Here is a 25,418-nt window from a genome sequence, read left to right on the forward strand (position 1 = left end):
AAAAATTTTATTTTTTTATGACTGTATTTCAAAATATGACTGTGCTTCTAAACAAAAAAGTTAGGTTACCCCCTCCACTTCGGGAGGAGTTTAGGCACCCATAGGATTCAAGTGGGGAGGTAACCTGACCTTTTTTCACCATTATGGGGCACCTCCGTAGCCAGGTGGGAAGGAGCAGCAGCGCGTAGCACACACTTCTTGATTAGACCGGGGTTCGAGCTCGTCACCACCAAATACAGAGGATGTGGCAAGGTCAGTGAATGATCACCGCATATCCTGGAGCAATATGGCCTTAGTTGCTAATGCTCCTAAAAACCAAAAATAACAAAAAATTTCACCATTATGGAAACGTTCATTAGGGCATATGCGATTAGGGCAAGTTACCATTAGTGCTACTAAAGTGATACTAAACCGATGTTATAGTGTGTTGTGTTCGCGCACCAATGAGCACATCATTTTCCACGCCTACCTGTCAATCAATATATCGTTCTTGACTTTGCTCCAGACCTATAACACCTACCGTCTGTTTACCGAGCGAGCAGCACTAGAGTGCCGTATCGGAAAACTAATTTTCCGCGTAAGTTATCCGACGTTTCTCGTCATTCTCGTGTTGGCTTTCTTTACCTTCACTACTCATTTTATACAAAGTATTCGTTTATGTGAAGCACATACCATTCCCCTGCAAAGGGATATTCTTTTCTATGTAAATATATTCTTTTATTACAAAATTTGGTTAATGTGTATTACAAAGTTCGTTTTCACCCTGTGAAAAATAAATATTGTTATTTTGTATATTTAATACAAACCGTGGCACAGCCACCAAATCCTGGCCATCCAGTTTCCTACTTCCTGAAGGATGGCACAGACTTATTTGAAATTACTTTTGTGTAAACAAAACAAGTTTATGGTAGCTACAATGAAGTGCATTCTGAAAAACATCTTTCTGAAGGATGAGCTGTTAACGAAAGAATAAAAACAGTTTTTCTAAGTTGTTTAGATAAAACTCCCTCGCTTCCCATGGGATTAAGGTCAGTTGCAATTTTTATGCCAGTTCGATCTTTTGCTACAGCAGTCTACATCAGATATAGTAATCTATTTTTTGTGCCATTTTATCTGAGCTGATGTTTTTTTTTAATGTGCCTTTAAATTAATTTAAAATTTGTTTATATTAAATCGTACCTAGCAGTGCTCTACCAAAAAAGATGGAAATTAAGCCTGGAAATTAAACTAAAAATTATACAAGTAGGCTGATAGGAGGGATCAAAGTAAAATGGACATTGCAAAGGAATAGAACATCCCTTTATCTGCTTTATCTACAATACTGAAAAACCGAAAAAAACTTTAAGTGCATGACACTGGAGTAGCAATAAAAAACAGGAAACGAATTCATGGTGCAAAACAAGAGCAGCTTGAAACAAAACTTTTCGAATCGTACCAAGAAATGTGGGCATCTCATTTGCCAATATCAGGTCAATTTTGCAAGAAAACGTAAGTTATCTAGATCAGTAACGTGGAATTGGCGACTTCAAATACAGCAGTGGCTGGCTCCAAAGATTTAAAAACAGGAATCACATGGTTTTGCAAAATGTCTGTGGCGAGTCTGGATTATAAATTTGACGAATTTGAAGTGCTGTTCAAGGTATCAAAGGCAGATATTGTTGGGATATCAGTGACATGGTGTCACACATGGTGCAGAATTGGAATTTTGGGAGTACAATGTGTACAGAAAGAACAGACAGGGTAGGAAGGGAGGAGGGGTTATGCTGTTAGTTAACAAACACATAAATTCTAAGAAAGTACATCCAGTTGACAGTGCAGTGTTGAGTCTGTTTGGTGTGACATAAACATTGGAGAAGGGAAAATGAGCGTAAGAGTGTGTTATAGGCCTAATGACTCTGATGAGTACAATGAACAGTTGTGCAGGGAACTTGTGGGTTGGTCACTCACATGCTAGCAAGACTTCTGTGGATTTATTGGAGGCTAATAGATTAACAGTAGCCACTGGCAGAGGTGAAAGTGATTCTTGCACTGCTTCTATTAGATAGTATGAATCAGAGCTGTAATACTCAATATGTTCTACGTTGATAATAATATTAGTAAAATAATAAGAGGAGTTTACCTCAATATAGTACATAGAACACTTCCGTATGATACCCTCCAGAAATTAAAACGGAAAAACGAAAAAATCGACAACTTACCGGTACATTAAAGTAAAATATGAATAATTAAATAATCAATTTAACACAATTCAAAATCAATTTAAAACAATTCAAAATCAATTTAAAACAATTAAAAATCAAATTAACGCAATTAAAAGAATCTAACGAAAATATTCAAAACGATTTTCCTTCCTGAAGCTGACAACGCTTTTCGACCGTATGCCTCTTATTATTTTACTCCTCTTATTATTTTACTAATACTGCTTCTATTGAAATACAATTGAGCAGCAGCTTGGAAAGCAAGGGGTAATTTCCAGGACTGCTAGGAGTCATAGTGGAACAAGTAATTACATGTGCTGTATTTGGTTAACTAAGAGTAGAAACAGGTGCATATATACTTGCATGTACACCAATGCTAGGAATATGGTAAATAAATTTGATGAATCTGAAGTGTTGGTCTAAACATCAAAGGTAGATATTGTTGGGATATCAGAGACGTGGTGTCACACAGATATAAGGAATGTAGAACTGGAATTTGGGGAGTACAATGTGTACAGACAGGATAGTAAGGGAGGAGGCGGTTATACTATTAGTTAAGAAACACAAAATTCAAGGAAGTGCAGCCAGTCGACATCGCAATGTCGAGTCAGTTTGGTGTGACATAAGCATTGGGAGATCAAAATTGAGAGTAGGAGTGTGCTATAGGCCTAATGACTCTGATGAGTATAATAAGGAAATGTACAGGGAAATAGAGTGGGCCAGTAAATCAGAGAGTCTTATAATGGGGGATTTTAATTTTCCAGAGATTGACTGGAATTTGTGGGTTGGTCACTCACACACTAGCAAGGCTTTTGTGCATTTATTGGATGTTTGTTTTCTATAGCAGCATGTTCGGGAGGCAACTAGAGGGAGTAATATTCTTGATCTGATTATCAGTAGTGATTCTTCATGCATTAAGAATCAGCACATAAAGGAACCACTAGGTGGCAGTGATCACAGTGTGCTGAAGTGGGATTTACTCAAAGAAGTAACTACCATCAGTGGTAAAGGGAAGGGTTTTTGCTTTCATAAAGGTGACTAGGTGGTCTGAGACAGTATTTAAATTCTATATGGTGGGACCAACTGATCATGTTACCAGCAGGTAGAGGTGTGTGTGTGTGTGTGTGAGGGAGAGAGAGAGAGAGAGAGAGAGACGAACCCACAAATTCAAGGCAACCTTTGGAAAGTTAAAATTCCCAATTATGATGAGGTGATCAATCAGATCACTTTGCAAAGTGATCAATCAGATGTAGACAGGTGCTTAGGCTTCAGATGCTGCAAACCTGGAGAACTGAAGCCTTTCTTGGTAAGAGCACTCTTTTGTTCCCCTCACCAATTTCACTACCCTTCCCTGTACTCGTTTCAACAGCTCTACATCCCTACCATTAGCCAAAAACAGAAAACTTCCCATTTCACCAATCCATTCACAGTTCTTCCTTGAATCTATTTAAGTTATCTACTTCCACAATGACAAATGGAAGTTTGTTCCAGCAATCAACTACCCACTGGCTAAAAGCAAATTTTTGCGCATCTATTCTACAACTGCCTTTCCTCAATTTGAATTTATGCCCCCTCAAGGTCATAATCTCCTTATACATGGGGAATAAGCACCTCCTTATCCCTTAGAAGAGTTCCTGTATGTCATTAACAAGACCCCATGGGCTGCTCTGAAAACTTCATATCTGATTTCACAGTTATTCCAGGTATTTTTCATTCTCCACTACCCTGAGTGTAGTACTGTATGGTAGGTACATTACTCTGCAGCTACTCCTACCCATATGCAGTATCTGCATTGTCAATATAAAACTTCAGTTGCCACCTCTCAGACCATCTGCCTAACTTTTCTAGATCCTGTTGCAGCAGCATACCATCATTACTGTAATTAACAACCCTGCCAACCTTTGTGTCATCTTAAAACTTGAACATTAAGCCTGATATGAAGAGCAGTGTCTATTAATTACCACTGTCTATCTTCTCCCACTCAACCAGCCCTTTATTCATAGCAGCAACTTGTCCTTAATGCCATAGTGCTTCAGTTTGTACAATCTGAGCAGGCCTTGAATGAGTTGAGCAACCTGAATTCTGATGGGATTCTTGCACTTGTTCAGATTACGAACCTAAGGGGGCATAAATTCAAATTAAGGAAAGACAGATGTAGAACAGATGTGCAGAAATTTGCCTTTAGCCAGTGGGTGGTTAATTGCTGGAACAAACTTCCATCCATCGTTGTGGAAGTTGATAGGTTAAATAAATTTTAGGAGTAACTGGACAACATTTAGAGGGAATGGTTGTGTGAAAATTTTTTTTCTTTTGGCTGATGCTGCGTAAGCTCATACACTTGCTTTCTTGCACCACATGCCACCACTACTACTACTACAGCAGTCTTTTATGTGCAACAGTATTAAAACCTTTCCTGAAATCCAAGTATATAATAAAAAAATAATTTTTTGAATTCGAGACCACATTGTAGTATCCAATCAAATTGATCAGACAAGATTTCCCCTTAATAAACCCATGCTGTGTCTGAACTATAACTGCAGTCTTGTCTAGATCAGTGCTTTTCAAACTATCTGTGTTGAAGGACCAATTTCTTTTATTTCCAATCCGTCACAGACCAATACTTTTGTAAAATACAAATATCACGGACTGGTAACAGATGAATTGTCGGGGACCAGTAACAAATAGGTCGCGGACCACACTTTGAGTAGCACTGGTCTAGATGAACCTGCATTTCTTCTTTAAACAGTGACAAAGAAACAAATCAAGGATTTGTTTTTCTTTTTCTAAACTTTCCTTTTAAATCATTTAAATTTTTTAATATTTGTATAAGAAATATTTTTATTATGATTATTTGAAATTAAATAAATTTCTTAAAAATTGTTTTAAACTTGCAGGTCAAGACTTGTGAAACCTCTAGGAACAAGTGCCCTTGAAAACAAAGAAAACAGTAGAGTGAGCTATGAAAATCTTCATATGGACTACATTGCTGCTCTGACTGCTGAAGGTTATGCTCAGGATGCTGTTATAAGAGCTCTTGGGATTGCCAGGAATGATCTTCAAATGGCCAGAGATATCTTACATGAATTTGTAACAAAAAGGAAATGAACATGCTGTCAGTTATAAATAATAATAATAAAACTATAGGAGAGACAGCCAGATGTCCACTTCCAAACTTTTGGCATGGCAGAAGCATTTAAAGCGGGTACTGGCAGTGCCTACTGCCAAATTTCAAGCTAGTCAGAAAAAGAAGAAAGACAGTTTTTAATTTGTTACTGGTGTTAGCTTCTTATACATTTTACTGAATGTCACAGTGCTTTTATCAGATACACATATATGGTGACTGAAGAAGACAGGATTTAAGGTGTATTCAGTGAAGAACCTGATGAACCAAACCAAAAGAATCATTATGATATCCGCATATGATAATGTTTCTTTATATCTATATATAATGAAGAGCAAGGGTCCAGTTCTTTACTCTCCCCAAATCATCACCAAAAAAAAAGAAATTTGTATCATGTGAACAGAAATATGCCAAATGCTGTGTACATCTCTTCATCAAACATGTAATTATTTTCAGAACATTATTTTTTCCTGTTAGAAAATTCTTTGTGTCAGCCAGTGGTTCTATATAGTTGGTGTTAGTGGTATGCCTGTGTAATTTTATAAACCAGTCGGTCATCTGTGTCATAATTTCCCAGTGTTTAAAAAAAAAAAAAAATGGAGGGGTCAAGTGAACAAGCATTTCATAGGTGTATTATAATTTTAGTTAACTCTTCTTCCATGTAACACTATTACTTGTATACAATTAATAGTGTCAATTTGAAAAATACTCATTGAGAAAGGAAGTGGGATTTAAAAAATAATAATAATAAAAAAAAAAAGTGCCAGAAAGACTCAGGTTAGATTTATAATTTTTTTTTCTCCGTGCATGTATGTAAGTGTGCATATGTGTGCACGCGCGTGCGTGTACATGTATGCCTACTATGTGTGTATTTAAATAACTTCCTTTGAAAGCGGGCTTATCAAAAGTAGAGTGGATTTATGGATATAAAAATCCAAAATTACACCTCACTATTTTATTAAGCTTCCAATTAATATTTGTATATAAGGAATGGGCCAAAAGAATTGTACTAACTTATTAAAAAGTTCCTCTGTAAAAGTGGCCATTTTGTCTGAAATGTTTTATTTTGTACACATCATTCATAGTGTCAAAAAAGACTCTGCATTTACTGAATAAGTATTTAAATGTTACATAAATCAGTGCTAATAATAAATTCATGAAACTGATTTAATAAGTTTTAAAAACATCATATGCCATCTTCAGTACTTTGACTATATATGAGGCATCTGCTACAATCACAACTCTTGGAGAGAGAGAGGGGGGGGGAACCTTTTCTTGAAAAACGAAGGTTAGATCCAAGAGAAGGGGAAAGATTTATAATTTTTATCAAGTTTACAGTTTACTTCAGGTGAAATTGCCTTATATATCAATGACTGATGTAAGATGACCAGTCTAGTTAAGACAATTTTGATTAATTAGGTTTAATTATTATTATTTTTTTTAATTATTATTTATACAGCATAACTACTAACCCATCCTTCAATTTTTATATTGGAAATATCATTTCATTATTTCCTATATAATATAAACTTTAAATAATAGATAACACAAATATTAAAATACGATGAAATTTTTTATGTGACAATATTTTTATGAAAATTACAAACAGAAATACTTATTATTTGGATATCATTCTTGATTTTAAAGAAGTGAAATCCTTCATTTCATGAGAATTTTATCATTTCAGCTGTTTGGTGTGATATCAGTTTAAAATCCCAAAACTGTTGTTTTTTATGACTGATATCATACGCTGAAAGAATAGAATTCATGGCATACCTGGTTCCTGGGCAATGCAATGTTGTCACCTCTCTCTCTCTCTTTCTCTCTCTCTCTCTCTCTCTCTCTCTCTCTCTCTCTCTCTCTCTCTCTCTCTCTCTAGTAGATAAACCCACCGCTTGGCAGGTATATAGGTACACTGCATTCTCGTAGATGGTAATTCAATGTCAGTATGGATGAACATCACGAGTTAACCGACTTTGAAAGAGGGATGATAGTGGGCGCCCGATGCATGGGTAACTCTGTTACAGAGGTGATACAGAAATTGCACTATCCCCGTTCAACAGTATCAAGAGTGTATCAGGAATACACCATTTCTGGAATAACATCTTATTGTGGACAAAGCTGGGCAGAGAAAGGTGGTGGATGAATGTGGCCATTGGTGTCTGTCTTGATTGTTTCAGCCAACTGGAGAGCAATAGTGGCAGAAATCCCTACCGACTTCAACGAGGGAAGTGCCAGAAATGTCTCCACCAAGACCATCAGGCAATCATCAGCTGCAATAGGTTATGGGAGCCACCGACCCACCAGAGTCCCATTGCTAACACCATGACACAGGACTCTATGCCTCAACTGGGCAAAAGAACATTGGCACTGGACCTTGGATGATTGGAGATGGGTCTCCTGATCCGATGAGTCCCGTTTCCAGTTATTTCGAGTGGACGGGAGGGCGGTAACTGCACGAAGCTGTGCACCCGTCATATCAACAAGGAACTATTCGGGCTGCTGGATGGTTAGTAATGGTCTGGGGTGTGTTCATCTGGCACACATTGGGATCTCTGGTACATCTACCCACATCTCTGAACTGTCCAAGTTACATGTCCATCCTTGCAGACCATCTGCATCCTTACATGGCCATCGTGCACCCACAGGGCAATGGACTCTTCCAGCAGGACAGTGTGCCTCCCCACAGAGCAGTGGTGACTAGAACATGGTTCGAAGAGCATTCTGCAGATTTTACCACCATGGAATGGTCTCTCCATTCACCAGACATGAACCCTGTGGAATATCTTTGGGATGCTGTGGAAAGGGCCATTTGAGCTTTAGATCCTCCACCCAGGAATGTGACAGAATTATGAAGAGCGGTGCAGCAAGCATGGATGGAAATACCTGTGAAATGCTTTCGTGAACTAGTTGACTCAATGCCTCGCCGTGTGATTGTCCTTATCTGGACAAAAGGTGGGCCTACCCATTACTAGGTATCCCATGAATTCTGTCCACTCAGTGGTACAATACTGTGTATATTTCAGTTAGAAATATTACCCATCAATTTCACTGCACTGTGCAGCTGCATGCTTGCACTGGTGCATTGGACTGTCACTCTGAATATAGAAGTGGTATTTTAGTTAATTTAGTATTACTATAATATTAATAAAGGCTAAAAGATGTGCAAAAGATCAGCTTTTGTTGCATCACCCAAACAAAAAATCCTCATCTGTACAACCCATATTCCTCTTATCATAGTCTTATCTGCCAAAGTGGAAGGAATATGACATTTAAGGGAGCAATTGGATCGATTGTTCCCTTAAATTTTACCAGACTGTGACAACCTAAAAAAGGCACTTTAACACAGTATTCTGGCAAACAAACTTCCTAAAGTCCTGTCTATTAGTTCTCCCAAAAAGTTTATATTTATATCCTCTAGTTTTTGTGCTCGTTTCAACATGAAAATTCTGCTACCATTCATTTTGCTCTTTGTAAATCCAGTCAGATTCCTCCCTTTCCCAAACATGCTTTGTTTCCAGGTTCTGTAACCCACACTTTTGTAGCCACTCCACATATGCATGCTCCTTTGCTGTGTCTGATAGAGAATTGACCTGACCTGGACCCTTTCAAGAAGCTCATTGTCTTTCGTTAAATGCAGTCTCACTATTGACTTGAATAACCTCTCTCTCTCCCCTGCCTTTATCAAAATTTGGTTTATAAGTTACCATTTCTCAAATGTAGAACCTTATATAAGGCATCATTAAAGGGTAACTGTCATTTCTTCAACATCCGTGAAACTTATCCAAATCATTCGGAAGACACTCTGCCTACTGCCTCTGCAAACTATCCCTCTTGCCCTTTATACCATCTCTGCATATTTCAACATCATTCCCTTTATTCCCTCGCTTATACTATTCATGATCAGAAACAAGAGTGACCCTAGCACTGAACTTTGACAAATTCCACCTCCTATAATGCTGGCCAATTCATAAGAATAATTACCATTTATTAGTATTAGCATTAGTAGAGACACATGTTGCAAGAAAGCAAGCTTATGCAGCATCAGCCAAAAAAAAAAAAAAAAACTTCCACTTCACCACTCCGTTCGTTCGAAATACCTGTCCAGCTGAGCCATAAATTTATTTAGGCTATCAATTTCCACAACAAGCGATGGAAGTCTGTTCCACCAACCAACTACCTGCTGGCTAAAGGCAAATTTCCGCACATCTATCCTACATTTGTTTTTCCTCAATTTGAATTTATGCCCTCTCAGGTGATTATTCTGAGCAAGAGGAAGAATCCCATCAGCATTGAGCATGCTCAAACCATTCAAGGCTTTATACACCTCCATCAGATCACCTCGCCGGTGCCTAGTCTCCAGACACTAATTTGCAAAACTTAAGCCTTCCTTTATAAGAGAAACCCTTTGTTCCATTCACTAATCTTGTTACCCTTCTCTCTACTCATTCCAGCAGCTCTACATCCTTCTTGAAATGAGGCCTCCACACCTGTATACAATACTAAAGGTGTGGCCTGACCATTGCCTTAACAAGGGAATAATCACCTCCTTATCCCTGCTAGAAAAATTCCTGTATATCATTGACAAGACACCATGAGCTACTCTTGCAGCCTGTCTGCACTGCTCAGAGAACTTCATATCTGCCTGCACAATTACCCCCAGGTACTTTTCATTTTCTACCACTGTCAGTGTAGTACCACAGAGTTGATACATTGCTCTGGGGTTGCTGTTTCCCATATGTAGTACTTTACATTTGTCAATGTTAAACTTCATTTGCCACCTCTCAGCCCATCTGCTCAACCTTTCCAGATCCTGTTGCAGCAGCATAGTGTAAGTAGTGTCCTTGACAACCCTGCCAACCTTCGTATCATCTGCAAACTTGGACATTAAGTTTGATATACCATCATCAATATCATTTATAAATACAGAAAACAATAAAGGACCCAATACTGAACCCTGAGGGACTCCACTAATAACATTAGTCCACAATGAGCAGTGTCCATTGATTACCACTCTCTGTCTTCTCCCCCTCAACCACCCCTTTATCCATAGCAGCAATTTGCCTCCAATGCCACACTGCTCCAATTTGTGCAGCAGTCTTCCATGTGCAACAGTATCAAAAGCCTTTCTAAGATCCAAGTATATAATATCAAAGTTATTTTCTGCATCCAGTTCTTTTGTAACTGCATCATAGTATCCAATCAAATTGGTCAGGCAAGACTTCCCCTTAAGAAAACCATGCTGTGTCTGAGCTATAACTGAAGTCTTGTCTAGATGATCCTGCAGTGCTTCTTTAACCAGTGCCTCCATTAATTTTCCGGGAACAGAAGTTAAACTCACAGGTCTATAATTAGGGGGTCACATTTGCACATCTCCAGTCCATGGGTACCTCCCCTGAGTCCAAGGAAGCTCTCATAATTATGGCTAAGGGTTTGCTTACTTCCATTGCTGCCTCCTTTAATATAACTGGATAGATCCCATCCACCCCAGGTGCCTTTCTTGTATTTATCTTCAACATTTTCTCCTCCACTTTACTCTCAGTTACTACAAGATTATCTAACTTACTGCCAGAGTTGAATACACCTCTGGCATTCCCCTCGCTGAATAACACCTCATGTGTGAATTTCGATGCAAAATATTCGTTTAGTTTGTTAGCTGCCTGAGCAGGATCGTCAACAGTTGACCCATCGATATCAAGTGAACCAATCTTATTCATCCCCTTCCTTCTAGAGTTTACATAAGTAAAGAACTCTTCGCTGTTTTTCTTTTCATCCTTTGCCAAAGATTTCTCGTAATCTGCCTTCATCTGCCTAACCTCCTTTGTAACTTGGTTACAGATCAACTTGTACCTATCATAGGCTTCTGTGTCACGTGTTAATTTATATGTATCCCTTGCATTTTTCTTCGCTGCCATATGTCTCATTAGTTCATCTGACATCCATTCAGGCCTAAAGCTTGAACCATATTTCTTACTTGGTATGTAAAGCCTAGTGGCTTCCAAGATAAGTTCTTTGAATGCTTCCCATTTTGAATTTGCTATTGGTAACATCATCAGTTGATCCCACTGTATAGAATTTAAATACTGTCTCAGTCCACCGTAGTCGCCTTTACGAAAGCAATACCCCTTCCCTTTACCCCTAATGGTAGTTACCTCTTTGAGTAAATCCCACTTCAGAACACTGTGATCACTGCCACCTAGTGGTTCATTTATCTGCAGATTCTTAATGCATGAAGAATCACTACTGATAATCAAATCAAGAGTATTACTCCCTCTAGTTGCCTCCCGAACATGCTGATGTAGAAAACAATCATCCAATAAATCCGCAAAATCCTTGCTAGTGTATGAGTGACCAACCCACAAATTCCAGTCAATATCTGGGAAATTAAAATCCCCCATTATAAGACTCTCTGATTTACTGACCCACTCTATTTCTCTGTACAGTTTCTTATTATACTCATCAGAGTCATTATTCCTCTTGCACACTCCTACTCTCAATTTTGATCTCCCAATGCTGATGTCACACCAAACTGACTCGACACTGCACTGTTGTCCAGCGATGTCGACTGTCTTCACTTCCTTGGATTTTATGTGTTTCTTAACTAATAGCATAACCCCTCCCCCCTTCCTATTCTGTCTATCCTTTCTGTACACATTGTACTCCTCAAATTCCAGTTCTGCATTTCTTATATCTGTGTGACACCACGTCTCTGATATCCCAGCAATATCTGCCTTTGATGCTTTGAGCAATACCTCAAATTCATTATAAATATGATCTGCCTCCTGCCCAGCTATTCCTCAGTCCATCCCAGGATCTTGCCCATAATCCCAATACACTCCACCTTGTACAGCAGCCCAGTTGAATCATGCCAAATGCTTTGTTAATCTAAGTACAATGGTGTTCAAAGAAAGTGCATCATCTAGGAATTTCACATTTCTAACCCTTTTTCGGAATGGTATGTTACATAAATGACTAGCATCACAAATAAAAATATAAACAAAAGATATTTATTAATAGTTAAGGCAAAGCTAAGTAATATTTGAGAGGTGCTCTCAAAATATTCCAAAATGAGCATTTGCAACCTTTATACAACAGTTTTGGTAAACGTGACAATTATGGCTCAAATGTTATCAGAAGCCTCAGTTTGCTTCAGTTTATCATTTTAAATGGAAAACAAAATGAAAAGTTCACCAGGTGCAAACTAATATTTAGTTGAACTGCCTCTGGCCCTGATGACAGCAGCACCCTGTCGAGGCATTTACAAGATCAATTTCTGAAGATATTCAACTGATAGTTTGTGGTTCCCAACACGAATTATGTTTCTTGCTGACAACTGCAGATTCCACACGATGCCAACATTTCTCTATAAGATTCGGGTCCGGGCTGTTTTCTGGCCAGCTAAGAGTTGTAATGGATCATTCTTCCAACCATTTTTTCACCTGTAACAAATGTAAAAACGTTACTGTCGAACTTCTAATGCAGAAATAAAGCTAAAGTAACTACAGAAGTGCCTACTTACACATTTTGACTGATGACAAGGATCAGAGTCGTCCTGAAAGATGCAGTTACTTGGCAGGTTGAAATGGTCTCTAATGGTTGGCAGCAATTTGCATTCCAATATAGTCAGGTATCCATTGGCATTTACAGAACCTAGGTTTAGGCCTAAGTGGATGTCAGATGAACTAATGAGACATATGGCAGAGCAGAAAAATGCATGGGATACATACAAATTAACATGTTACACAGACGCCTATGATAGATACAAGTTGATCTGTAACCAAGTTACAAAGGAGGTTAGGCAGGCGAAGGCAGATTACGAGAAATCTTTCGCAAGGAATGCAAAGAAAAACAGCAAAGAGTTCTTTACTTATGTAAACTCTAGAAGGAAGGGGGAATGAATCAGATTGGTCCACTTGATATCGATAGGTAAACTGTTGATGATCCTTCTCAGGTAGCTAATAAACTAAATGAATATTTTGCATCGACATTCACACATGAGGAGTTATTCAGCGTGGGGAATGCCAGAGGTGTATTCAACTCTGGCAGTAAGCTAGAGAATCTTGTTATAACTGAGAGTAAAGTGGAGGAGAAATTGTTGAAGATAAATACAAGAAAGGCACCTGGGGTTGATGGGATCTATCCAGTTATATTAAAGGAGGCAGCAAAGGAAGTAAGCAAACCCTTAGCCATAATTATGAGAGCTTCCTTGGACTCAGGGGAAGAACCCATGGTCTGGAGATGTGCAAATGTGACCCCAATTCACAAAGGAGGATCAAAGGGCGACACAAGTAATTATAGACCTGTTAGTTTAACTTCTGTTCCCTGAAAATTAATGGAGGCACTGGTTAAAGAAGCACTGCAGGATCATCTAGACAAGACTTCAGTTATAGCTCAGACACAGCATGGTTTTGTTAAGGGGAGTCTTGCCTGACCAATTTGATTGGATACTATGATGCAGTCACAAAAGAACTGGATGCAGGGAATAACTTTGATATTATATACTTGGATCTTAGAAAGGCTTTTGATACTGTTGCACATGGAAGACTGCTGCACAAATTGGAGCAGTGTGACATTGGAGGCAAATTGCTGCTATGGATAAAGGGGTGGTTGAGGGGGAGAAGACAAAGAGTGGTAATCAATGGACACTGCTCATCGTGGACTAATGTTATTAGTGGAGTCCCTCAGGGTTCAGTATTGGGTCCATTATTGTTTTCTGTATTTATAAATGATATTGATGATGGTATATCAAGCTTAATGTCCAGGTTTGCAGACGATACGAAGGTTGGCAGGGTTGTCAAGGACACTACTGACACTATGCTACTGCAACAGGATCTGGATAGGTTGAGTAGATGGGCTGAGAGGTGGCAAATGAAGTTTAACATTGACAAATGTAAAGTACTGCATATGCGAAACAGCAACCCCAGAGCAACGTATCAACTCTGTGGTACTACACTGACAGTGGTAGAGAATGAAAGGGACCTGGGGGTGGTTGTGCAGGCAGATATGAAGTTTTCTGAGCAGTGCAGACGGGCTGCAAGAGTAGCTCATGGTGTATTGTCGATGATATATAGGAATTTTTCTAGCAGGGATAAGGAGGTGATTATTCACTTGTATAAGGCAATGGTCAGGCCACACCTAGAGTACTGTATACAGGTCTGGAGGCCTCATTTCAAGAAGGATGTAGAGATGCTGGAACGAGTACAGAGAAGGGCAACAAGATTGGTGAATGGAATAAAGGGGTGCTCTTACGAAGAAAGGCTTAGGTTTTGCAAATTACGGTGTCTGGAGACTAGGCACCAGCGAGGTGATCTGATAGAGGTGTATAAAGAGGTGCTCAATGCCTTGAATGGTTTGAGCATGCTCAATGCTGATGAGATTCTTCCTCTTGCTCAGAATAATCACCTGAGAGGGCACTAATTCAAATTGAGGAAAGACAGATGTAGGATAGACGTGAGGAAATTTGCCTTTAGCCAGCGGGTGGTTGGTTGGTGGAACAGGCTTCCATCCCTTGTCGTGGAAGTTGATAGCCTAAATAAGTTTAAGGCTCAGCTGGACAGGTATTTCGAACGAACAGAGGGGTGAAGTGGAAGTGGTTATTTTTTATTTATTTATTTATTTTTTTTTTTTTTTTTGGCTGATGCTGCATAAGCTTGCTTTCTTGCATCAAATGCCTCTACTAATGCCAATGCTAAAAACCTTTTATAAACTGCAGGTGATATGAAAAGAACCGCCATATCATTTAGCTGGTAGGGAATTTCACTGTAGACACCATACAGTCTGGATGGTATTCTTCACCATGTCTACGGTGAATTGTTTGTCTCCCATCAGAGCCATGCAGGTTGAATTTCTTCTCATCCAAGAAAATAACTGACTTCCACTGCTCAGGGGTCCATTTACATGCTCCTTACACCAAATTGATCGGATCTTTTTCATTTTTTGTGTGAGGAGGGGCTTCTTCTTGGGACGGGCTACAAGTCCATTTTTGAAGAGGCGTCTTCTGACTGTTACTCCCATTCTCTTTTCAGCTCAGATGAAGAAGCTTTATGGTTTTTAAGGCATAAGCCCTTCAAAACACAGTCCTGTTTTGGCATAGAGGCTCGTTTGAATCCAGTTTTTTTTTTTTTTCTTTTTTTTTTCCTGTCAGTATTTTTGAGTTTGGAAAGAAATCTACTCACTGTCGACTGATTACAAGACACTCTATAAGCAATATGATGGGAAGAACATCCTTCCTCACATAAAACAACAATAGCACTCTTTCTTTATGGCGTCAACTTCACGTAACTCACCATCCTGACACAAGCAAGGAATGACTGCAACTCTTGCAGAGCTTGCTTATAAAGCTGAAAGTAACAGCTGATGCAATATTACGTCATCACCTATGTGTGTCAATCTTATCTGATGCAATCTGTAAGAATTATTGCCATATACTTACATTATTCAGACGAAAATTACAATTTTAAGGGGCAATGCGCTTTCTTTGAATATTAATCAAAATTTAAGAATTTTTCTTTGTAAAAAAAAGAATTTTTTTTTGTATATTAATGTCAGAATTGTTGCTTGCATCCAACTGCGACCACATCATAGTAGTTTATAAAGTTCATCAAGCAAGGTTTTCCATTTACAAAGCTATGTTGTGATTCTATTAGGATGTTATATACCTCAAGATGATATTTTATTGTATTTCGGACTGTAGATTCCATGCCGGTGCAGTTACTCTGACCAGTCTGCAGTTACTCATCTGATCCATAACCCTACCCCACTTTGTTTATTGTTGAGACATTGGCTCTACTTCAGTCCAAGGTGATTATCCCTGAATCTAATAATGACCTCATAATTAAACCTAAAGGTTTAATATATTCCTTTGTAACTGCTTACAATATGATTGAGTAAATATCATTACCTGAGATCCTGCCTGCTGTCAAGCTTTAATGGTTTTTCCTGTTAGGGACTCTCTTTTGTAATATCAATACTATGTATCCTAATTTGTTCAGATATATTAGCACAATACCTCACCACCCCTTTTTGTAGTAGAGAGATACTTTCCTAATATACCTTTTCTTTGTATAGATAAATTCAAGTTTTTAGGAATTTATTTGTCCAATCAAGTTGCATGTAGACTCTTGTCATACTTACCACTATCTTGAAATCTGTAGCATACCTAATTCTCAACTTTTTGTTTACCACTATTTCACATTACATGGACCCTGTGCTCTCCAGAAAATATTTTGAATCAGGTTATGATCTTACTACATCCAGGCAGCTTTTTATAAAAAGTCTCAGTTAACCTATTATATCAGCACCTGTAGGCCTAATTTATCATTTCAGCTGTAATTGTTGTGATTCCGATATTATACAGTGTTTGTATATTTTTCAGTCAGAAATATTTTCACATACAGTTATTTCAGACACCCTTCAATTTGCTACCCTATACAAAAGCATACCTGCACTGCCTCTGGAGGCAGCACCCTGATTATTGTATCCAATAACCTCTGAATATACAACATTATTGTATTATCAAATTCATGGTTAAAGAAAATGTATAACCCAGTGAAATTCCATGCAGGTTATGTGCCTAGCATTGCAAAGCAACCGTATTGTATGTCAATGTGTATGATTTGTGAAACAAGTTTCAGAGGACTGTCAAACATTCACCAAACAACAGCTTGCCCATGTTCAGCTTACCTGCCAACACCATGAATCAGAAACGTACCAACTGTGTGGTACTACACTTAAGGTAGTAGAAAATGAAAAAGACCTGGGTGTAATTGTGCAGTCAGATATGAAGTTTTCTGAGCAATGCTGCCAGGGCAGGTCATGGGGTTTTGTCAATGATATATATGAATTTTGCTAGCAGGGAAAAGGAGATGATTGTCCCTCTGTATAAGGCAATGGTCAGGCGGCACCTTGAGTACTGCATACAGGTCTGGAGACCTCATTTTAGAAAGGATGTAGACTTGCTTGAGCATGTACCGAGAAGGGCAATAAGATTAGTGAGGGGATGAAGGGATCCTCTTACCAAGAGAGGCTTAAGTTCTGCAAATTCCAGTGGCTGGAGACTAGGCACCTGCACGATGATGTTATTGAGGTGTATAAGGCCTTGAATGGGTTGAGCATGCTGAATTCTGATGGGATCCTTCCACTTGTTCAGATTACGAACCTAAGGGGGCATAAATTCAAATTAAGAAAAGACAGATGTAGAATAGATGTGCGGAAATTTGCCTTTAGCCAGCGGGTGATTAATTGCTGGAACAAACTTCCATCTGTTGTGGAAGTTGATAGGTTAAATAAATTTAAGGAGGAACTGGACGGGCATTTGGAGGGAATGGTATGATTTTTTTTTTTTTTTTTGGCTTATGCTGCATAAGCTCATACACTTGCTTTCTTGCATCACATGCCGCTACTACTACTATATTCCGGGACTCTGAATTGGAAAAAAAACGGATTATAATGAATGATTCAAACTGCATAAGTTTTGGAAGTTTAGAAATAAGCTGTATTTTGCCTGTAAAATATATGACACATGAAACTTGACTTAACTTCACTAATCAAAGACACTTAATTTCATGTTTATCAGTAAAAATCATAGTTTACTGAAAATTAATGAATTTTGACTACCAAACTAAAATATGAAATTAAAGCACCAGATAAGCAGACCAACACCAAGGTATTCTTGCACCTAGGTGCAAAATAAGTTGGTATTGGTCTGTCCCTTTCACTGAGCAATATGGCCTTAGTTGCTAATGCTCCTAAAAACCAAATAACAAACAAACTGTCCCTTTCCATTTTGTGAATTTTAAAACTTACCAATCAAACACCTGGTGAGCATGGGCTTGGCACACTTAGGGTCCTGAGCTGGATATCATCATTCTTCTTCTCTTTCTTGGTGATTCTCTTCTACTTTTGTCTCTCTCTCTCTCTCTCTCTCTCTCAGGGTAACTTGGGAATTTTTTTTTTTTTCCCCCTGGTGCAGCATAAGCGTCAGACTACTTCCTTGCACCATATGGCTACTACTACTAATAATAATAACACATTGAGAACTCTGGTGAATAAGATAAATACACAAATAATTATTTATAATTTATTATTAATAATTATAATTACACTGGTCAACAAGGTTTTGCTAACATGGGTGAAAGTAAGCATTTTTTGTTAATTTTTATGTGCCGATTACAAATATGACAGTAAAATGTTTCTATCACATCACATTTTTTAGAAAAATATAAAGTTTTTAAAAAACGTAAAATAGCAGCTTCATAATCATCCAATATTGCACTCTGTACCTTTCCCCGTCAAATTTATATTAACAAAAGAAAGAGAAAATATCTATGTTGTTTTATGGTATACTATTACCTCGTTTTAGTTTTATGGCTGTAAGGAGTGACCGCTCTGAGTTATATTGCTATAATCCTTATTATGCAGTAGCACATTTGGACCCTACTATATTTCCAGTGGCCAGGTGCCTCTGAAATACAACTTGTTTACAAGCTGTTTTTAGCCCTTAAATGTACATTTTTGGGATTAGTTTTGATTTGTAAGATCTAGTGGTAGGTTGTGGTGTTTTAAAGTTCAGTTTTGGTCTTGTGAAAACGCGTGAAATGGAGCAAAAATGCCGTATGTGGGTTAATTCGCCAAACTGTTTTTGCTATGTTTGTGGACAATTTACAGTGAAGTCACAATGTTGATCAATCACAGACAAGGTGAAACAAGCTTATTATTTTTATTTTGATTGTCACATGGGTGATCAGGATAAAAGGTGGGAACCGCATATGTGCTGTATGACAAATCTGACTGATTGAAGAGAGAAGGGGAAATATTTCTAAAATTCCTTTTGCTATTCCAATGATCTGGCGAGAACCAACAAGTCGCCTCGAAGATTGTTATTTCTACCTCACAAATACTAAGGAATTTCCAAGGAAAAATCGGGTTAAAATAAAATACCCCAACCTTCTGTCTGCAATAAGACCAGTGTCACACACATACTGGAACTCCCTATTCCTCCACCCAGTTATGAAGAAATCACTATTCTCAAAGAAGAGCAAGAGTCACTAGTGCTCATAGCTGCCCCATCAACTTCTGCTGATCCTAGTTTACAATCCTGAAAATGACAAACCACACACTTAATTGAGCAAATTGAACTTAATGATTTGGTTAGGGATTTAAATCTTTCAAAGCAACAGACTGAGATATTAGGATCTAGGTTGCAACAGTGGAATTTGCTGGCAAAATTTCAGGTTATCAAATGAAAGGTTCTCTTTGTGTCTGCAAAGATGTAAATGGATTAATGGATGAACTAGGGTTTGAACACAATCCTGAATAATGGAGATTATTCATCGATTCTTCTAAACTCTAAAGCACAGCCATTGAAATTGGCCAGGAATTGTCATAAATAAGGGTCCTTGAATGTCAAAAATATCACATTGTTTGGTGTTTATAGAATCATGAATTAAGAATTAGTTTTATTGAACAAACTACACTCAAGGAAGTGGAAAATGAAAAAGCCCTGGAGATGGCTGTGCAGTTAGATATGAAGTTCTCTAAGCAGTTACCCCAGAGGCTCACATCTGATGAGTATGGGCTTGGCAAACCCAGGGTCCTGTGCTGGATATCATCATTCTTCTCTTTCTTGCTTTCTTGGTGATTCCCTTCTGACTCTCTCTCTCTCTCTCTCTCTCTCTCTCTCTCTCTCTCTCTCTCTCTCAGGATAACACGGGATTTTTTTTTTTTTTTTTTTTTTTGGCTAGTGCAGCATAAGCCTCAGGCTTTATTGCACCTTATGGCTAATAATAACTCAGTTTAAAAGCAGTTTTTCTACACAATGGTAATATTAGCATTAGCATTAGTAGAGGCATATAATGCAAGAAAGCAAGCTTATGCTGCATCAGCCAAAAAAAAAAAAAAAAAAAACCACTTCCACTTCACACCTCCGTTCGTTCAAAATACCTGTCCAGCTGAGCCTTAAATTTATTTAGGCTATCAACTTCCACGACAAGGGAGGGAAGTCTGTTCCACCAACCAACCACCCGCTGGCTAAAGGCAAATTTCCGCACGTCTACCCTACATCTGTCTTTCCTCAATTTGAATTTATGCCCTCTCAGGTGATTATGCTGAGCTAGAGGAAGAATCCCATCAGCATTGAGCATGCTCTAACCATTCAAGGCTTTATACACCTCTATCAGATCACCTCGCTGGTGCCTAGTCTCCAGACACTGTAATTTGCAAAACCTAAGACTTTCCTCGTAAGAGAACCCCTTTGTTCCATTCACTAATCTTGTTGCCCTTCTCTGTACTCGTTCCAGCAGCTCTACATCCTTCTTGAAATGAGGCCTCCAGACCTGTATACAGTACTCAAGGTGTGGCCTGAACATTGCCTTATACAAGGGAATAATCACCTCCTTATCCCTGCTAGAAAAATTCCTGTATATCATTGACAAGACACCATGAGCTACTCTTGCAGCCCGTCTGCACTGCTCAGAGAACTTCATATCTGCCTGCACAATTACCCCCCAGGTCTTTTTCATTCTCTGCCACTGTCAGTGTAGTACCACAGAGTTGATACGTTGCTCTGGGGTTGCTGTTTCCCATATGTAGTACTTTACATTTGTCAATGTTAAACTTCATTTGCCACCTCTCAGCCCATTGTCGATCCACTGGTGATATTCTGGCTTATGTTACCCATTTATGGACTAATTCAATGGAAAGGTTCGGTGAAACTCAAGTAGTTGCTCTTGACATCTCAAAGGCTTTTGATCGTGTTTGGCATAAAGGTCTTCTAAACAAGCTTCCATCTTATGGTTTGCCAACTGTTTTTAGTAATTGGTTATCCAGTTTTCTCTCTGATCACTCACTGAGGGTGATGGTAGATGGCTCTCTGTCTTCTAACTTCTCCACTAATGCCGGTGTCCCCCAAGGTTCAGTTCTTTCCCCCACTCTTTTCCTCTTGTATATCAATGACCTTCTTCCATTGACTGGAAATCCTATCCATAGTTTTGCTGATGATAGCACATTGCATTCAACTTTCCATTTTGAGAAACCTTGTCCAGCTCAATCAGCTTCAAGTTCTCGAAAATCTGCTGCCAATTCCTTAAATGCCGATCTTCAGGTAATTCTCCAGTGGGACAAAGATAACTTAGTTGATTTCAACCCTTCTAAAACTCAATCTTGTCTTATATCTCGCAAAAAGGATTCTTCTGCTCCTATGCTTATCTTTAGTGACACTCCGATTTCTAGGCAAAATGATATATCTCTTTTGGGGATTACCCTGACTTCTAATCTCTCTTGGCACAAGCACATTAAAAATATTGCTTCCTCTGCATCTAAAAAACTTGGTTTTCTCTTTCGCTCTCGGCGTTTCTTTTCTCCCATACAGCTGCTCACTCTGTATAAATCGCAAATCCGCCCTGCCATGGAATATTGTTCCCACATCTGGGGTGGTGCCCCCAGAACCTCTCTCAGGCTTCTTCATTCCATTCAGAAGAGGGCAGTTAGGTTAATTAATGATTCATCTCTAACAGAGTCTCTCCACTCGCTTTCTCATAGACGCACTGTTTCTGCTGCATGCCTCTTCTACAGATACTTCCATGGGCACTGTTCTTCTGAATTGGCTTCTATAATTCCCGCTCTCTCTTTCAAAACAGTCCGAACACGTGCCGCCACCAGCCAACATCCATTTACTGTCCAACTACAAACCCACAGAACCAACTTTTCATCTTCCTCATTTATTCATTCAACTGCCGTTTTCTGGAACAACCTTCCTTCATACGTATTTCCTGAAAATTACAATCTACAGAAGTTCAAGTCCAATATCAACAAATATCTTCTTTCGTCTTCTCAACCTCCAACCCAAGCACGTTACTAAGTACTATAGGTTATAATACCTCTCGTGTTTGGGGTTCTCATAAAAAAAAAAAAAAAAAAAATCTGCTCAACCTTTCCAGATCCTGTTGCAGCAGCACAGTGCAGTAGTGTCCTTGACAACCCTGCCAACCTTTGTATTGTCTGCAAACTTGGGCATTAAGCTTGATATACCATCATCAATATCATTCATAAATTCAGAAAACAATAATGGACCCAACGCTGAACCCTGAGGGACTCCACTAATAACATTAGGCCACGATGAGCAGTGCAGTGTCCATTGATTACCACTCTGACTTCTCCTCCATAGCAGCAATTTGCCTCCAATGCCACATTGCTCTAATTTGTGCAGCAGTCTTCCAGGTGCAACAGTATCAAAAGCCTTTCTAAGATCCAAGTATATAATATCAAAGTTATTCCCTGCATCCAGTTCTTTTGTGACTGCATCATAGTATCCAATCAAATTGGTCAGGCAAGACTTCCCCTTAACAAAACCATGCTGTATCAGAGCTATAACTGAAGTCTTGTCTAGATAATCCTGCAGTGCTTCTTTAACCAGTCCCTCCATTAATTTTCCTGGAATAGAAGTTAAACTCACAGGTCTATAATTACTTGTGTCAGTCTTTGATCCTCCTTTGTGAATTGTGGTCACATTTTCACATCTCCAATCTATGGGTACCTCTCCTGAGTCCAAGGAAGCTCTCATAATTATGGCTAAGGGTTTGCTTACTTCCTTTGCTGCCTCCTTTAATATAACTGGATTGATCCCATCCACCCCAGGTGCCTTTCTTGTGTTTATCTTCAACAATTTCTCCTCCACTTTACTCTCAGTTATTACAAGATTCTCTAGCTTACTGCCAGAGTTGAATACACCTCTGGCATTCCCCTCGCTGAATAACTCCTGATGCGTGAATGTCGATGTAAAATATTCATTTAGTTTGTTAGCTACCTGAGCAGAATCATCAACAGTTGACCCATCGATATCAAGTGGACCAATCTGATTCATCCCCTTCCTTCTAGAGTTTACATAACTAAAGAACTCTTTGCTGTTTTTCTTTGCATCCCTTGCTAAAGATTTCTCGTAATCTGCCTTCGCCTGTCTAACCTCCTTTGTAACTTGGTTACAGATCAACTTGTATCTATCATAGGCTTCTGTGTCACATTAATTTATATGTATCCCATGCATTTTTCTTCTCTATCATATGTCTCATTAGTTCACCTGACATCCATTTAGGCCTAAACCTTCAACAATATTTCTTATTTGGTATGTAAAGCCTAGTAGCTTCCAAGATAAGTTCTTTGAATGCTTCCCATTTTGAGTTTGCTGTTGGTAACATCTCCAGTTGGTCCCACTGTATAGAATTTAAATACTGTCTCAGACCATCGTAGTCGCCTTTATGAAAGCAATAACCCTTCCCTTTACCTCTGATGGTAGTTACCTCTTTGAGTAAATCCCACTTCAGCACAATGTGATCACTGCCACCTAGTGGTTCCTTTATTTGCAGATTCTTAATGCATGAAGAATCACTACTGATAATCAAATCAAGAGTATTACTCCCTCTAGTTGCCTCCCGAACATGCTGATGTAGAAAACAATCATCCAGTAAATCCACAAAAGCATTACTAGTGTGTGAGTGACCAACCCACAAATTCCAGTCAATATCTGGGAAATTAAAATTCCCCATTATAGGACTCTCTGATGTACTGGCCCACTCTATTTCCCTGTACAGTTTCTTATTATACTCATCAGAGTCATTAGGCCTATAGCACACTCCTACTCTCAATTTTGATCTCCCAATGCTTATGTCACACCAAACTGACTCGACACTGCACTGTCCAATGTTGTCGACTGGCTTCACTTCCTTGGATTTTATGTGTTTCTTAACTAATAGCATAAGCCCTCTTCCCTTCCTTCCCTTCCTATCCTTTCTGTAGACGTTGTACTCCCCAAATTCCAGTTGTGCATTCCTTATATCTGTGTGACACTACGTCTCTGATATCCCAACAATATCCGCCTTTGATGCTTTGATCAATACCTCTAATTCATCAAATTTATTTACCAAACTCCTAACATTGGTTTACACGCAAGTAAACATGCACTTGTTTCTATTCTTAGCTACCCTAACACAACCCATGTGTTTACTTGTACCGCAATGACTCACAGCAGTCTCTGAAATATCCTGCATCTTGTTTTTCAGGCTTCTGCTCATTCCAATAGAAGCATTGCAAGAATCACTTTCACCTCTGCCAGTAGCTACTGTTAATCTATTAGTCTTTGTATCCCCCCCCAAGCTAGCAGTTTTCCGACCCACCTAACACTGCCTCGATAGCATCAGCAAATATTCTTGCACCCTTTCTATTTAAGTGTATCCCATCCCTGTAGAAGCAGTCTCTCCTGTTAACAAGTACAGTCCAGGCTGAAAAAAATTCTACCCCTTGAGCCTTGCACAGTCTTTCCACGGCCGAATTGATCGACAAGGCTCTCATCATACACTCCCTCCTACCGTGTCTGGGCAGAATTGCAGACACTTTCAAATTCAACCCTAATTCACGGCTTTTTTTCAACAGTGACCTGTACTTTTTAAGTAATTCTGCCGGTCTCCTAGTCTTGATATCATTAGTGCCAATGTTTACAACATGTATCAAACCGTCAGTCCCAGTGGCTCATTCAGTGGCTATGAAAGAAGCCTATGATAACATGTCATTGCTATTAAATGCCTTAAACTATAAGAAATATTGTTGGAAAATCTGTGATTATTTAAAAGTAACCACCCTGTTGCTTAACTACAGGGTGGTTTTACTAAGTATTGTTGTTTCCTATGTTTATGGGATAGTCGAGCAGTAGAACATCATTATACTGTGAAGGATTGGCCCATCAGAGAATAACACATTCCCGGGCAACTCAACATTAAATGCACACCTTTAATGAAACTGAAATGGTACTTCTCCTGCCTTTGCACATTAAGTTGGGTCTCATGAAAAATTTTGTAAAAGCTCTGGACAAAAATAGTGAAAGTTTCTAGTACTTAAAAAGCCAGTTTCCAAAAATTAGTAATGCAAAGTTGAAGGAGGGTATATTCGGAGGCCCACAAATTAGATGGCTTTTAAAGGATGAAATTTTTGAAGCTAAACTTAATGCCACGGAATTAGTTACGTGGAAATCCTTCAGAGCTGTTAGCGGTTTTTAGGGAATAAAAAAGTAGAGAACTATAAAGAGTTGATAAAAGAATTGTTTCATAACTATCAAA

The 25,418-nt window shown here is 38.7% G+C and overlaps 1 protein-coding gene across 1 annotated transcript in view; it reads left to right on the plus strand.

The window, feature by feature from the left end:
• Positions 1–5,684, plus strand: part of Cbl (E3 ubiquitin-protein ligase CBL) — a 455,909-nt gene extending 450,225 nt beyond the window's left edge. Inside the window, exon 12 of the mRNA XM_090382106.1 lies at positions 5,093–5,684. Within this exon, the coding sequence (XP_090238232.1) occupies positions 5,093–5,303 (211 nt within the window). The 3' untranslated portion in view covers positions 5,304–5,684. The remainder of the gene's footprint in view (positions 1–5,092) is intronic.
• Positions 5,685–25,418: the final 19,734 nt, after the last annotated feature.

Source organism: Mastigoproctus giganteus, chromosome 9 (assembly GCF_048544385.1).
Source record: "Mastigoproctus giganteus isolate SK-2022 chromosome 9, ASM4854438v1, whole genome shotgun sequence".
Classification (NCBI taxonomy): Eukaryota; Metazoa; Arthropoda; class Arachnida; order Uropygi; family Thelyphonidae; genus Mastigoproctus; species Mastigoproctus giganteus.